This window comes from Leptonotus elevatus, chromosome 9 (genome assembly GCF_054856555.1).
Source record: "Leptonotus elevatus isolate MCC_2025b chromosome 9, RoL_Lele_1.0, whole genome shotgun sequence".
In the NCBI taxonomy this organism is placed as follows: Eukaryota; Metazoa; Chordata; class Actinopteri; order Syngnathiformes; family Syngnathidae; genus Leptonotus; species Leptonotus elevatus.
In genome coordinates, this window is record NC_141247.1 from 11,416,894 (window position 1) to 11,432,503 (window position 15,610).

The 15,610-nt window shown below is 39.5% G+C and overlaps 1 protein-coding gene across 8 annotated transcripts in view; it reads right to left on the reverse strand.

The window, feature by feature from the left end:
• The window catches only part of LOC147168368 (teneurin-3), a 215,617-nt gene that overhangs the window by 69,065 nt on the left and 130,942 nt on the right, over positions 1–15,610 (reverse strand). For all 8 annotated transcript variants that reach the window (XM_086084930.1, XM_086084935.1, XM_086084934.1 and 5 more), the window contains 5 exons: positions 12,771–12,981; positions 11,181–11,282; positions 10,513–10,707; positions 7,681–7,881; positions 2–187 (listed from right to left, as the gene is read on the reverse strand). In XM_086084930.1, coding sequence (XP_085941056.1) covers positions 2–187; positions 7,681–7,881; positions 10,513–10,707; positions 11,181–11,282; positions 12,771–12,981 — 895 coding nt within the window. The remainder of the gene's footprint in view (position 1; positions 188–7,680; positions 7,882–10,512; positions 10,708–11,180; positions 11,283–12,770; positions 12,982–15,610) is intronic.

The following is a 15,610-nucleotide window of genomic DNA, read 5'->3' on the forward strand; positions in this document are numbered from 1 at the left end:
CCGATGGTGCAGTGTTCACCCGTCCAGCCCTGGTGGCAGTCGCACTTGCCCTCGCGACACACCCCGTGGTCGATGCAGCGCGGGTGACAGTCCCTTTGCTCACACTCGGCACCTGCCCAGCCCTCCTCACAGTGACACATGCCGCCCAGGCACGAGCCGTGGGGGCCGCAGTCCACCACGCAAACCTCTGGAAGGAAAAAAAGACACACACATACACACATTTCAGAAACGTCACATGTTGACTGTGCCCGCAGTGTGATTAATTCTACACAAATTGCTTAATAAATGGATTAGACTGAGGGTTCTCAATTATAATCATTATTTATCAGGGACACATCACAGGGGAGAACATTTCCCATTCAGTTCTTTTTTTCCCATATGACAAGAAAGGAGCCCGGTAGAGGGCAATCACACAGTCAATTGCACTGAACACTGCCAAAGACATGGTGCCCATTATACTGTTTCAAAAGCTGTAATTTATTCACACGCAAAAACTTTGATTGTATGTATGTGACAACTGGGGGCGGCGAGGCTCAGTGGTAGAGTGATCAACTCCCAACCCAGAGGTTGTGGATTTGATCCCTGGCCATTGTGACCGCGTCGAATAATCAAGATAGATAGCGAGATAGCAAGCAAGATACTGAACCTCCAGTTGCTCCTGATGCTGCGTCATCAGAAAGTGAATGAGTAGTCAAATGTAAGTAAGATGGAAAAGCGCTACATAAATGAAGTACAATTTACCATGTGTTTTCAAAGGGTAAATATTTTGTCAGTGTCGCACAACTCTCTACTTGAGAAAACTAAAAATGCTGTGCACATGGAGGGATGTCAAGTCTGTGATATGTACGGCAACACTCTTATCAAAGCTTTCCCATATGCATGTAGATCAACAAGGAGTAGAAAAGCAGAACATGGACGGACGTAGCTGTTAAAAACAAGATTACACTCAAAATAAGTGATCTGCGATGCTTTCAAGTCTTTATCCTAACAGGACAGGATAATAGAAATTAAGACGTAAGACTTGGCTTATCCTTTTGTCGCACTAGAGCGCTCTCGTTTTTGAGATGTGGCACGTTCGACAGTCTGAATAGTGGGAGGCTACTAAGCGATCTGGTGATTAATGTCGCCCGCGCAAATGACAAGCTCATTTATAATCGTGCAGTTAATAACACGGTTTATTTGGTAGAAGCTACTCTCAGTAATAAAACATCTTCAGGTGTACCTAATGTTTTGACCTGTAGTAAAGTACTGAAACAGGGGATCTAACGTAGTCCCTTGAATTGTCCTCCCTCCATTTAAAGGACATACAATACTTGCAATTTGATGTTCTGTGAGTGTACGTTAAAAAAATTGGACTTGCTTGGTGGGAAAGTAAATGAACCATAGTTACATTGTGCTAACTTTTCAGGAACACACACATACCTTACAAGAATTATATGGGAAAAGTAAATAGACCTTTTTTATGTTGTACTTACTTGCCTGTAATGTAATGTAAACCTTATTTAAATAAATTGTATTATACTAACTAGTTGGGATTTTAAACAAAAAAAAAAGTAAACAAGGAGTTTAATAACACGATTGGTTTGGTAGACACAAACCTCATTAGGATAACAGAATAGGCAGATATACCTAATGTTTTTCCCTGTGATGAAATACTATGACAGATAATACCGCTCTACTGTCATCCACCCATCATAGGTACATAAAGTCCTTTAAAATGCATATATAATTACATTCAGTGAAGATACATTCAAACAGCAGCAGTGGACTTAGAACTTGGCCCTGTGGGACTCCCTTTGTTTCATAGTCAGGCAGGCAGATGTGATGTTTCTCCCTTCGTTTTTCCTCTGTTATGTTCAAGCTTTTGCCGTGTATGTGATGACATTGTTGATATGTGAAGTGTAATCACCCTGGGATGTGAATTATATAACTTTGAAAATACTTTAAAGACCCTCTAGCATTATTACTTAAATATGTCAAAATGCATGTCAAAATATCAATTTTGAGACCTTTACCATACTTAAACAGTCACAGGTGTGTTCAATCAAGCAACAATTTACATTTGGTTGGAGGGTGAGCCCAAAAAATGAGCTTATTAAAAATTAGTAAACATCTCCATTATGAGTATTCACACAAAGCAGCATCAATATGCTGTACCTGAAAGGCACAGGCAGTCTGCTATTTTGTTTGAAGATGTCGTTGTAGGGTTTTTTCACCATTTTGTCTAATTGATACCAAATTTGAACCACATATACGAGACAGATGTTGTGAAAAGTTTTAGTTTAAGTCATTATATATATGAGTGGAGCATGAAAGCAATTTTTAAAGAAATTAATTTGGTTATTAGTTCTTGAATGTCTGAAAGCAACAAATGCGTTATGACTCACACCGTCTGATTCAGAGACGTTCAGAGCACAACAACCCCAACTTATAGCAATTGTGTATCCTGCGGCATTTTTTTTTCATGCAAGGCACGTGGGAAGAACAGTGTGAGGAGCATCCAAACAGGCTCCCATACGTCATCTGGACTTTGACAAAAGCGAAACGGGCCTTTTTGAGTCTGCGCTATCTGGCCGAACCGATACATCAGAGCGCAGCGGGCCGAGGCTAACGCTCGGTGAGAGGCGAGGATAAAAAGTGTGACAATAATTTTATTCAATAAAAATACATCATCAAAATATATTAAAATGCTATTAGGGAACTGTGTAAAATCTGTGCCAAACATATCATGTGACTCACTGTGGCGACCCAAGACGAGTCACTTCATTATGCCCAGAAAATACGTAAAAATGTTTACATTTTTTTGTTGATGATTTGTTTGAATTCTAAAATAATGGATTAATTACTGTACTACTACTACTACTACTACTAATACTAATAATGTGAATTCCCTTGGAAAATACCATTAGAAAACGTTAGCAGCAATGTAGAGAAAACCTTCACTCAATTCAAAATGGTGGAGAGCTTATGTGTTGTTGTCACAGATTGTCACACTTCTTCGACCATGTCAGACTTTTCGCTTCAATTGAGAGATGCTTGCGATTAAGCCCACCCCCCAACCCACCCGCCTCCAGCTCACACTGTAGAATATTAAAAGCACCTCTTGGGGGACAGTCATTGAATTGGCAAAAGGTTCCTCCTTCGCAAAGAATCCATGTAATCAATTTTTCATTAGCGCCAAAGTGTTTATCTGCTTTGAACACGCCGCAGCCGCACGGAGGTTTGCGGGCGGTCGATCACAGCAGCCACGCTTGTTAATTAAAGTTTATTTAATTGAAGGGAGAACCGCAGTATTAATTGTCCATCTTGTGGAAACTCCCTACCAACACCGGCGGGTTAACAGACTGCCGAAGTTTTAGGCCGAGATGATCCGCTATCGACTATTTTGAGACTCTTGCTCAGTGAAGACATGAGAGAAACATGAAAGGGGAAAGACCGTCTTTGTTGTGCTAGGTTTTATTTTCCTTTGAAGCGCCAAACAATCTGTGTGTTGTGCAAAAAAAAAAAAAAGAGCAAAATGTCCATTCGTAATAGATAATAGTTTCTTCTGTTGTCATGGTAACAATGAATCCTCTACTTTTTGTGGTATAGACAACTTTGGACAACTATTGGGCTGTGATAATATCCCTGCTTGGCCTGTTCACATTATTGTTACTGCTAATTCTATACCGCACTGGTGCAAATCAAGAATGTGCTCCGATTTTTTTTCGTTTCGGTAATAATCATGAGGAAGTTTCATAGCTTTTATTTCATTCAAAGATTTTATTTCGGAATTTAAGAACTAGAAGACATTTTACTCCAGGTAGCATCTTCTCCTTTAAAGCCAATCACAAGCCCGTATAGGCATTCACGTTATTATATACTTGTCACTTGTCACGTACGTCCTCAAACGTGTGCGGCAGTGATTTCTCGTTATCTCGCTGCTAATGTAGTTTCGATTGTGGTTGAAAGAAAAACAATTCAACTATGGTTAATTGTGTGAAACAGTTCAAGAGAGATGATGTCATGAAACGCAACAGTAGCCGAGTTTATATGGTGCCTTGAAATCAGATGACCAAACCAAATGAAAAAGCTCCATATAAGCACTGTGGTCGGAATTAATAGGCCAAATCCGAATGGAGTTGTAATAATCCTTTTGCCAATTTGATTGGCGTCATGTAAACACTTCAATCAGGCTGCGTCCAGTCTGCACATCTTGATGTCAGCGCACAGTGACGTCATTATTTACATACGTGAAAATGGCGGCTTCCAATCACAGCTTGTTTCAAACTATCTGTAACTTGTTTTCATCATGCTGTTGCTTCAATGAAAATGTAAAAACAATCACAAGCAACTGTACTAAGTAAATAATTCAGTCTTAATGCAATGCTCTCACCAGATAGTCACGACAACTGCTACCTTACACAATAGAAATAAAGAGAACAAATCAAAAATAATCTGGATGAGGAGAGAAAGTCCACATAAATCAGGCTGACGTAACAGATGTGAGGGTCTGGCCTCTGCACCACTAACACATCGTCCACTTGTGCTCAAAAGCAAATCCCGATGACAAATTAAGAGTCTCAGATGGGAAACAATGCTTGCCTCTTTAAAAAAAAAGAAAAAAAAGAAAGTGACTTTTTCTTTTCGGGGACTAAGTAAGGCTCCGAATAAATCTGTGTCTCATATTTTCTAATAAGATACCTGCGTGACACCTCGAGTAAGAACATATGTTGGGTCCCGCAAGATTAATGCACGGTGTCAACACCGCGTTGTTAACATATGTCGGCCCCTTTATAGCAAGCAGTGCGCGCGACAAGTGTCACAACTTTGCACCTACTTTGACTATCTCCGTCGTAGAGCATAATGAAGCTTCATGAAGTCGTTTTTTTTCTCTCCCTGTAATTTAATCAAGACTATAAAAACAAAGCGCGTCATCAGGAATTCATAAAGTCAGGGCCTGGCTCGCATTCATCAAATTCCCGACTTTCAATCAGCGGGACGCCACAAATGAATAACTTTGGGTTTACGAAAGGAGAGGGAAAGACGGGAGAAATAATTTGATTTAGCCGTCTTTTCTGCTCAAAGACTTTCATGTCCAACTGAGTGGGGGAAATTAATTATTCCCTTGTAGTCGATTACAATTTTGAAAAGTTGAGCTGATTAATTACCGCAGATTGAAATCTGGCAATTGAGGATACAAAGCAAAATGCATAAACAGAACTGTTGGATTAGCAACTGTCAGTATTTCATCCATAAAACTGCGAAAACCACGCAGCATTCAAAGCATCGGACAAAATGAGACACGTGAATGAAAGCATAAAACAACTCATGCGGCACACAACTAATCAACTCAACTCAACTCAACTCAACTTTATTTATAAAGCACTTTAAAACTAGCATTGCTGTATACAAAGTGTTGTACACGGAACATAAATCAGCCATGCACTAAAATTATGTAAAACAAGAACAACAAAGCAAACATTACAAGTAAATAAAGTTTACATCAAGAAGTGTGTGAATAAATAAATAAATAAAATAAACATTGAATTCAAAACACACAATACAGAGACACTACAAAGCACTGAGACAATGCTAAGTCTCATGGTGAGCCAAAAGCCAAAGAATATAGAAAGCGTTTTAGACGTGTTTCAAAAGTAGATAGAGAGAGAAATTGACGTTGCGATTGCGAAACAGGATCTGGCGAGTATTCTAAAAAGTAACCAGGTTTTTTTTATTTTGAAACTGCGTCAGTCTTCCTGTCTCGCTTGATGTGTTCTGTGCTAGTTTGCCATTTGACGGATGCGTCATCTGGCAAAAATAGAAAATAGATCTATCCGTGCGGCGGGCTTCCGGCACGACGCAGCTCGTCCGCAGTCGATCCGCAGCGCACACGCAGCAGGTGTAATTTGAACAAGCTGATAGAATGGAAACGAATCGGCTGCACCGCTGGAACGCAACGCACACGCATGCCGGGGTAATTACTCTGAATGCCTCCACCATGCACAGTAGAAATGAACAGAGTGAAAAGAAATATGCCAGTCAAAATAGTTCATAATGGCATCATCACTCACAATATATGATCATAAAATGTTCCTCGCGCCAATTATTCATGATAAGAAACTAATCCACACTCAAAAAAGTTCACGGCATCCTCAGTTTTTTTTTTGTTTTTTTAAAGCCGATTTAAGTTAATTTCCAAGGCGGAGCTGGATCGTTTATAGAGCGGCCATAATTTAAATCACATAATCATTAAGCATATCAAAGTTGCACATACCTCGTAGGCTACAATAGTTTTCCCTCAAAATTGTATGAAAAGATGGCGTAATTCACTATCAAGTCTGTTAGTTAAGGCTAACGCATCTGTTGTTGTTTTGAGAGCGCATCAAAGGAAACATACACAAATTAAGCTAATGTGTTGCCAGTTAATTTGAGTGTACAACGTTGAAAGGCAAAATACGGAAGCAGTACAAATGCATCGGGAGGTAATTAACTGCTCTTTGATGCTATGAAAGCAAAGAGACGAAACTACAACCCCACCCCCAACATTTTTTTATGTAAAAGTAATTAGTAGGTTTATTTTTATTTTTGATGTATCAGTAGAGAGGACTTTTTTTTTGTATTCCCTGAAGCCAGTTTACCTTAGCAACATGAACTTTGGTATGCATGTCTACCATGAAAAACAAAAAAAGTCCTAACTACTCATTTCGACAACTCCGTCACCGACTGATGATGCAGCATCAGGAGCAAACATGCACAGCTAGTCTGCTGTTTTAGTTTAAAATGGCCATTGATTGCTTATTTTGGTCACATTCATAGTTGTTCATGTAAAGGCTGACTTAGCCAAGTGTTTTGGTTTGATTTCTACCATATGTACAGATCCTGTAGCCTACTAGACAACTGAGTAGTACTATATTGTGGAACATTTGTGTTTTTCTCATTTTCACAACCGAAGTTTAGCGTTGAAGTTCAAGTTTGATTACTCACCAAAAACTAGGGAACTAATACAGTGATTCCCCAATTTTGAAAATCCAGTCTCCAAAACCAGGTTCATTTCGTAATAAGGAATTCCGACGCCTTCTTAAAATAATCGGCTAAGTCATTTTTTTTTAGATTTTTCAGGGAACACAAAAAATTAACCATTTGCATCATCAGGAGAGGATTTAGGCAAAAAATGATAAAAATAAAGACATAGACAGTTATTTTAAGAGGGTGACAATTTGGTAGGCACATTTATCATGTGGAGACTCACAAAACCATCTCCAGCATGAACTCTGTGTACTAGTGAGTTCACAATTTGAAACAGCATTTTCCCCCTTTCTTTTCTTTTCTTTCTTTTTTTGGGGGGGTGGGGTCAATGGCCAGAACATGACACTGGAGTTTGATGATTCACCATTAACCACAAAACTACTACAATACATCCACGTTTACCTAGAAGAGAAAAAAAAATCTATGCCAAAAACTGGTTTCATGTAGCAACATGACATTTGGTGTTCTTGTCTATCATGAGTAGACCCACCAAAAAATCAAGACACAAAGTCTGTCATTTTGGTTTGAAGCAGTTATTAATTTTCACCATATCCAGCTTTCCTAAAATTTATTTGACATGTCTGTCGTGAGTAGTTCAAGTATTGACACTGCGATATTGCAACGCATCACACAATACATTACACACATGCAGAAAAAGGAAGTGGTTCTGACCTATGGAGCAGTCAGCTCCGGTCCAGTGGTCCTCGCAGACGCACGTCCCAGAGTCGGTGTTGAAGGTGCCGTGACTGGAGCACTGTTCAGGACAAGTGCTCTTCAGGATCTCGCAGCTGATTCCGCCCCAGCCCGGGTTGCAGTGGCACTCGCCGTGATGACAAGTGCCATGTCCCGAGCACTTTGGGTCCATGCAGTCCACTGAGCACAGACAGTAAACGCCGTCACTTGAACACTTGTCCACTTGTTGTTAGTTGCATTCACGATTATATTCACTTGAGGGGAAATGCTCTATGCCACAACTGAATGTCTTTTTTTTTTTTACTTTTTATTAGTTCCTGCTATACATCAACTCTCTTAAGCTCTGACCTCTTTTGTACTTCTAGTCTAATGATATTCCATTAAAGGCGCCAGGAAAAGGAGCATAATTAGTGCCCCGCTGATATATTCAGTTACTGTAACACACTGCATTGCACAGTAGATGAGTGTTAGCACTGCACTGCTGAACATTGCAGCCACTTCCTCCCGCAGTCTAAAATCATGTACACTTGGTTGGTTGCTTACGAAAAATACGTTAGGTTCATTGAAGATTATATTGTTTATGATGTGTACAGAATCACATGTTATGTTCATTGTGTTTAATTCTTACCAAAACAATGTCATTAGGTTCATTCAATAGGAAAAGTTGAAGATGTAATTTTCTTCATCGGAGGAAAAAAATATTTGTTGGGTTAATTCAAGACTTATGCATGTTACACTCATTATAGACAACATTTTCAGTGTTTGCAAACACACTATGTACTGTAGCGGCAATGTTTACAAAAGCATAGGTTAGCTTCCGATAAGACGACTGAAATTTGTCTTTGATGTTCATGAATCATGACGACATGCACATTACTTTCATGAATGTATTATACCTTTAAAAAAGAAACATGCTATCGATCTGTTTAAAACGTAATTGTTTGTTCAGTGGAAACATGTAAATTATCTTTAATAGATACCAAAACAAAATTGTGAGTTGTGTTCAACACTAAACTGTCATGTTTAAATTATTACGTACTTTAGTTACATTAAAGACTAAACCTACCTACCTACCTACCTACTAAACTTTTCTGAAAATGAGTACCAGTACATTAAGACTTGAAGCTGTATTCACAAGTTTTATGAAAACAGGTGTTAGGTTCACTGAAGGCTAAATTGTAATAAAGGTTTATGAAAATATGTTATTACGTATTAACTAATAATAATATGGGATGGATAAATTGACTGCAGTATTATTGAGATGTTTACTGAAGACTACAGTAAATTGTATTCAACTCAACTTTATTTATAGAGCATTTTAAAGATTTGTAAAATTATGTGTTAACATCATTGAAGACTAAATTGTATTCAATGTTTGAAAAATCAAACATGTTAGTTACATTCATTGAAGACGCCATAATTCTGAAGACGCATAACAAGTTACATTGAAGGCTAACTTGTCCTCGATATTTATTAATAAAAAAACAAAAAACATTTACATTATGTTCACTAAAGGCTACGTGCATACGGTAAATACAATATGGTAAATTGCCTTGGCAAAACAAACAAAACATGTTTTCAAAAGAAGGTATGCTTTCTTCCTCAAAGACTTAGCCTAATTGTATTTAATGCTTACAAAAAACATACACATTAGTTACAATGTACCAGTACTGTAGACTGAATTGTATTTGATGTTTACAAAACATATACATGAGTTACGTGGTAGATGCAAACATTGTCTTGAATGTATACAAGATCACACAAATTAGGTTAATTGAAGACTAAATTGTAGTAATAGTTTACGAAAAAACAAACATTAGCTTCGTTTACGGCTCCAAATTGTGTTCAATGCATACAAACACGCACGTGTTTTTATATAAACAAGAGGTACTTTGTAATAAAATTCAAACATTAAAAATGATGTTTACAAAGGCAAATACATTAGTTTAATAGATTACTATGCTTAGCCAGATCTCCAACAACAGGTTCTCGCTCAACGTACGCTTTAGCCATCAATGGGCCATTCACCGACAAACTACAAAAGCCAATCAAAACAACGTCCTTTCATTTTCCCTTCAAAAGCAAACTTCCTTTAATTCAATTGCTTCGTGCATGCAAGGTCGCTAACCCGTGCATGTAAATCTGAGCCGATAATTGCCTTTGGCCAGCGTGTAGGTCGATACCTTTAAATGCGGCCAAGCAGAGCGACCCTGAGAGGGAAAGGAATAACGCTCATTCTTAAATGACGCCTATTGATTGATTGATCGGAACGAGCGGCTGCGAAACTCGGCGATAGTTAAGCCCATTAGCTGCCCGAGTTAATTTATTCACAGGGCGTCAATAACAACATACGACGCATTATGTGCTCGGCCGACTTGAAAACACACGTTACAAAGATTTTGTGTCCACACGAGCAGTGTTTCTCTAACTTTTTACGCCACATACCTATCACCTCAAAATGGACCAGAGTTGATATATTTGACATTATTCTAAGCCTCGATAAAATAATGCAAAGTTTTAACAGGTGGTCACTTCCGTCTCTCAACCGGCGAGTGCCCACATTTTTGGCGAGTGCTTTATGATGCGAAGCCTCGAAAAAATACACAGACTGAGAAGGAATGTCAAAACACACTTTTTAAATACGTTGTAACTTACTTGTACTTATACGTAAACACGCACAGAAAGTATAAAATGGATATGTGTTGTGAATGTAGTTAGTCCATAGCTGTAAAAACACATCAAAAATCACAATAGACAAGTCTATACATTCACCCCAAAAATCTGCATTGTAGTGGGGGAACATTTTATTACCTTGTTCGCAGTTGCTTCCTCTCCAGCCGGTGTTGCACACACAGTTTCCCGCCACGCACACCCCGTGGCCCCCGCACTGAGGGTCCACGCACTGGCCTGAGGCCACGTCACACTCGGTGCCCTTCCAACCACTGTAGCACTGACAGCGCCCCCTAGTGTACTGGCCGTTTCCGCTGCACAGGACAGGGCAGGCAGCTAGGAGAGGAGAAAAAAACTAAGTTCAAAGTAAAAATAATAGGATGCAGTATAGTACATTACTATACGGTAGTATAGTTGATTTAACGGATAGTAATAATTTAGTAGGAAATCCTACCAAAAAATGAAACATTGTGGTATCCAATTAATTCCCAACAAGCAAGAGTCTTATTCTACAAGACTTTTCTATCATCTACATCTAAATTACTACAGCTGAATCGGGATTGGACATTGGATTGGATTGGATATTTTACATTTTATGCAAAATCCTTGATGGGCTCGAATGTCTTAATTTGCCAATCAATTATGCCATTGATCGGCTCCGCGAAAGAAGTAATTCCATGTCATAGTTAATGTTTATCAGAATTTTTTGAAGAATCTATTTTGAATCAATATTTTTTCCATGCATTTCAATTGGTGTCAATTATACGTGGGTTTTCGCTATTCATGGGCCAGGCCAAGTGGATAATTACCTCTGGAACAGTACGGCCCGATGAATCCCGGGAAGCAGTGACAGGAGCCCGCCATGCACTCGCCGTTCCCGTAGCAGTTGTGTGCGCACTCGGTGACAGACTCTGCGGGAAGTCAGACTATTAATAACCCATCACGCCGCTGTCACCCTGCCGCAAATCTGGGGGAGATGGCTTTTAAAGTAACTTTTTGACAAGTGCACATTTCACCACGAGACAGTGCCCCATCAACCCCCCCCCCCCCCTCCAAGCATCCCTTATTTGTGTAAGACAAAGGCAACGTGTATCCATTCCACAAAGGTTTAAGCCTCCGTAACGTGTCTGCCGCCATCCGTCAAAAGCCACAAAAAGCATTTTTAAATTAGAGCAAATAATTCAATTTCCTCAACATGTATTCCCCCTGTCTTTCCGACTATTTGTACCCATCGTCGCCTACTTTTTTTATCCTCCAATCGCAGCCCAACGGCCTGATGATCAAGCCGAGTGGAGCAATCCCCGGAGTGTTTTAAGTCCTCTCCGACTTGAAGCTAATCTGACACATCCTACAGGGTAAGAACCGGTGCTCGCTCGACAGACTCCCAAAAGGCCGTCGTTTTGATAAGTGTGAAGAGGGCAAACTTTTTCATTTTATTTTTTCAGGGGGTTATTACTCCGGATTGTTTTGGATGTTCCGATTATATTGGATGTTCCTTTTAGCTGAAGGTGGACCCGGCAATTTCCACCAGGCTCGTCGATACTTTCATATTTGGGAGGGCCCAATCAATGAAAGTCTTCCCCCCCGAAGGAAATAGAGGAAAAAAATGTAATCTCCAAAGCTTTTTCTAAAGCCTACAAGTTGTTTGGCTGGACAAATCGATGCCCATGCATCGCTTCTATTACAGCACGGCAGACAATGATCAGTGATTCTCCGAAAAAAAAGCCCGTCTGCTTGCAAGGTTGCAGAAAAGTCTGAAAGATCTACTTGTTTGTGAGGCGGGTGGAATTTTTGTCTTAATCTAGTTGGTTTGTGTTTTGTCAAGTTGGTGAAGCCACATAGGCCGCGTTTACTTACAACAATCAAGTAAGACAGTGCTGAGTTTTGTTTGTTGAAAAGTTAATAGGAAAACAGCGATGTAATACTTGGAAAAAATATGGATTTAACACTTGCTGTGAATTTAGCCATTCAGAGAATGTCAAATTAATTAGGGAGTTTGCAGTTTTCAAAATACACGATTTCTCTCTCAATTTGTTAAAACTGTCAGTGTCAAATGAGAGTAGGACATTAGTAAATCATCTGTGAAAATACACAGGTGTATGATTGTTATGCCATATTACCACATAGCCTTGTCATGTCATCTCTCTCTCTCTCTGTCTGGTCCCACTCTTGTAACTCTAATTAGATTTTTCATAAATCACCACCTTGAGGGAAAACAACCAATCAGAGACAGTAGGTGTGACAGACGAAGTGTCAGATATTTGCCGTGCACTGCAGGCACACCAATGCAACCTCGTGCTGACTAGCTTTATTTGGCTTCAGGAGCTTAACTGAAACTATTGTGGCATATCCACTTCAATTTAAATGAACAAATCAGTTTGTTTTTTTATCAGCCATACCCTGGATGATGGTGTTGTAGGATACTGCCTCTATGCTGCGTCCATCATTGTAGAAAGCCAGATGCCACACCCCAGTGTCTAGGTACTGGATGAACCCCGCCTGGTGGACCACCACTTGGTGCTCCAGACGTGCTCCCCTCTCCGGCTCGCTCTGGGCACGGTGTTCGTTGGCAATAAGCCGGCTGCCGTCCAGAAGCTCCACAAAGTCATACTGTGGAAAAACACAACAGATTTCAGCGTCATTGGTAAAATGTCTTCCATAACATAACCATAACATGCAACACAGCATTCACATGCCATACATAACCAACACGAGCAAGGGATTGTTTTGACTACACAGGTGTAGGATTGTTATAGCAAAAATGGCTTTAAAATGCCCCCCATAACCTTAATATCAACACATAGCCTTGCCACATAGCCAATATGAGCAAGTGGTTGTTTTGACTACATGGAGGGTTGACTGGCAGGCCACACATAACTTTCATATGAATCACCATAACCTTGACATGCAATAAGTAACATGCCATATAAGGCCAACTAAAGCGAGTGATTGTTTTCACCACGCAAGTGCCTGATTGTTAGTCCACATGTTGCTTTAATATGCTTCACATAATCAAAATATTCCGTATAAATCATACATTTATACTGCATAACCAATTATGGTAGTATAATTCTTGTGACTTTATTTTACACGGTTTAAATTGCTGCCTGTGAACCACACTTGTATCTCAGTTTGGAACAAAGCCTTGTGAGATCTTCCTATAGCTGCTTTTTGTAATGTTTTTGCTTTGTTCGTAGATTAAAGACAACAAAAGACAAATTCAATAGATGATTTCTCACTAACAGAAATACCACTGCCTTTAGTTTCTCATATTGGGTTTTGTGCACAGAAATCCAATGCTTAAGCAGAATGTTGATTTTACCGTTGGTGGGTATTAGAAGTAAGTTGCTGCGCTAAAAGGAAAAAAAAAACAATGCCTCCCCCTCTATATTGGCTTTGGCACATAATTATATTTCTTATATTTGCATAAAAATCAAAGCGTAATTCAGTTACACGCCTGAGTTTGCAGATGGGTAATAGAGTTTGTATTTGTTTTAAATATGTAAATGATCCAAGAGACCCAGTAGATGTAGAGTAGGTAATGCTATCAAAACAAATTAATTGAATTTATTGATGATAATTATGACATTTAAAGAAATAACAAAAGATATATAACGCAGGCGAGTTCTTCATTAAAGCAGGGGTCTAAATGCACTTTCTCCTCCCACAAACAAACATCGACTTACAAGACAAACAAGGCATAATTCCCGCCTGGCAAAATAATTGAAGAGGTGCATCCGCTCTCACAGCACCCGCTGAACAGCTGGACCTCATTTGGACCTAAACTGTGCAGCACGGAAGAAAACAACCCGTCCCCTAGACAGGCTAATGGTTACAGCGAAACACAGCAGATGCAGACAAGAGGATTCCCTGGTTTAAAACATTGCAAGCTGCAAGCAGACGAACCAAGCCTCTGGTGCAGACTTGTGTTTGAAATGGGGAACTGAGAGGAAGCTTGCGATGCATACAAATTATCACAGTTTTTTTAAAGACAGCTCGGATTGGATGAGAGCAGGGTTAGCAACAATACCAGATACAACAAAACTAAAGGTTGACTTGACGCACAAACATCCCACTGAAGATGACGAGATGCCAGATGATGAACACCTGGAACAGACACTGACAGTACCCTCTTAAAATAAAGTACATTGGGGTGAACCAATTGGTAGACAAATTACACTAGCACTACACTTCAACCCTGGAAACAAAACATTGACTTTCGACTAGGAAAGTTCATGTGGTTGAAATGAATCCTTGGAGTCCAATAATGGGACAGAAATTGACAAGCACTGGAAGCCAATTTCTGACAGCGTTATTAACCATGGGAAACAAAAGGAATGAGTCTTCATTTGGTTTGTTATACAAAAACCATGCAATCCATACTTCCAAGACTGGCCAACTGGATGAAAATGCAGAAACTTCAGAAACTAGATGAAGGAAGTGAGTCAGAAAAGCTTCTCAGTATTGGTTGTGTGGAAAATGCAAGGAAGGCTTAACAATACATGGTGTTAAGTAGGATTTTAGCCAAACCTCACCCTAAAGTCACACCACAACACTAACACCAACCGTAACCACCTAAACCTAACCCCTGATTTGCTCTAAATTCTGTTCTAGCCCTAACTCCTATATGCCTAACTATAACCCTAACCCTGATCTCTGAATCCCAACCGTAGCACAACACAACCAAAACTCCAAATCATATACCAAATCAACAATCATATCCATAACCCTAATTTAAATCCACCAATCCTAAACATAACACCAGGGGCGTATTTAGTCATTTGGGGGACCAAGGCGAACCCAGTCATCTTTGTGACTATTAACTACATCCTCCTCAGCTGACAGTGACAGCAGTGTTACTGCAAATACCAGGACTGTCTGAATTCTGTTGTCGATTATGTTCATGGTTATGTTCATAAGTGGCATGGGTGGACTTATGCGTATTTTCCACAAGACACAAACGGCACATATTATAATGTTTTACATTATAATGTTTTACAACAATGCTGAACTATATTTACAATTTAATATGTACCTGGGCACACAACACACCGCTCGCCGGGTCGTGGGTTTCCTTTTTTTTTCTTTCTTTCTTTTTTTTCCTTTTTTTTTTCAAAAAGAGATCAGTATTGTTCATTCGGTAATGTCATCATCATTGCTCTTTCTTTTTTTTTTGTATGTGGGTGAGTATGTGTATGTGAATGTGTATGTGTATGTGCGTGCGTGCGTGCGTGCGAGC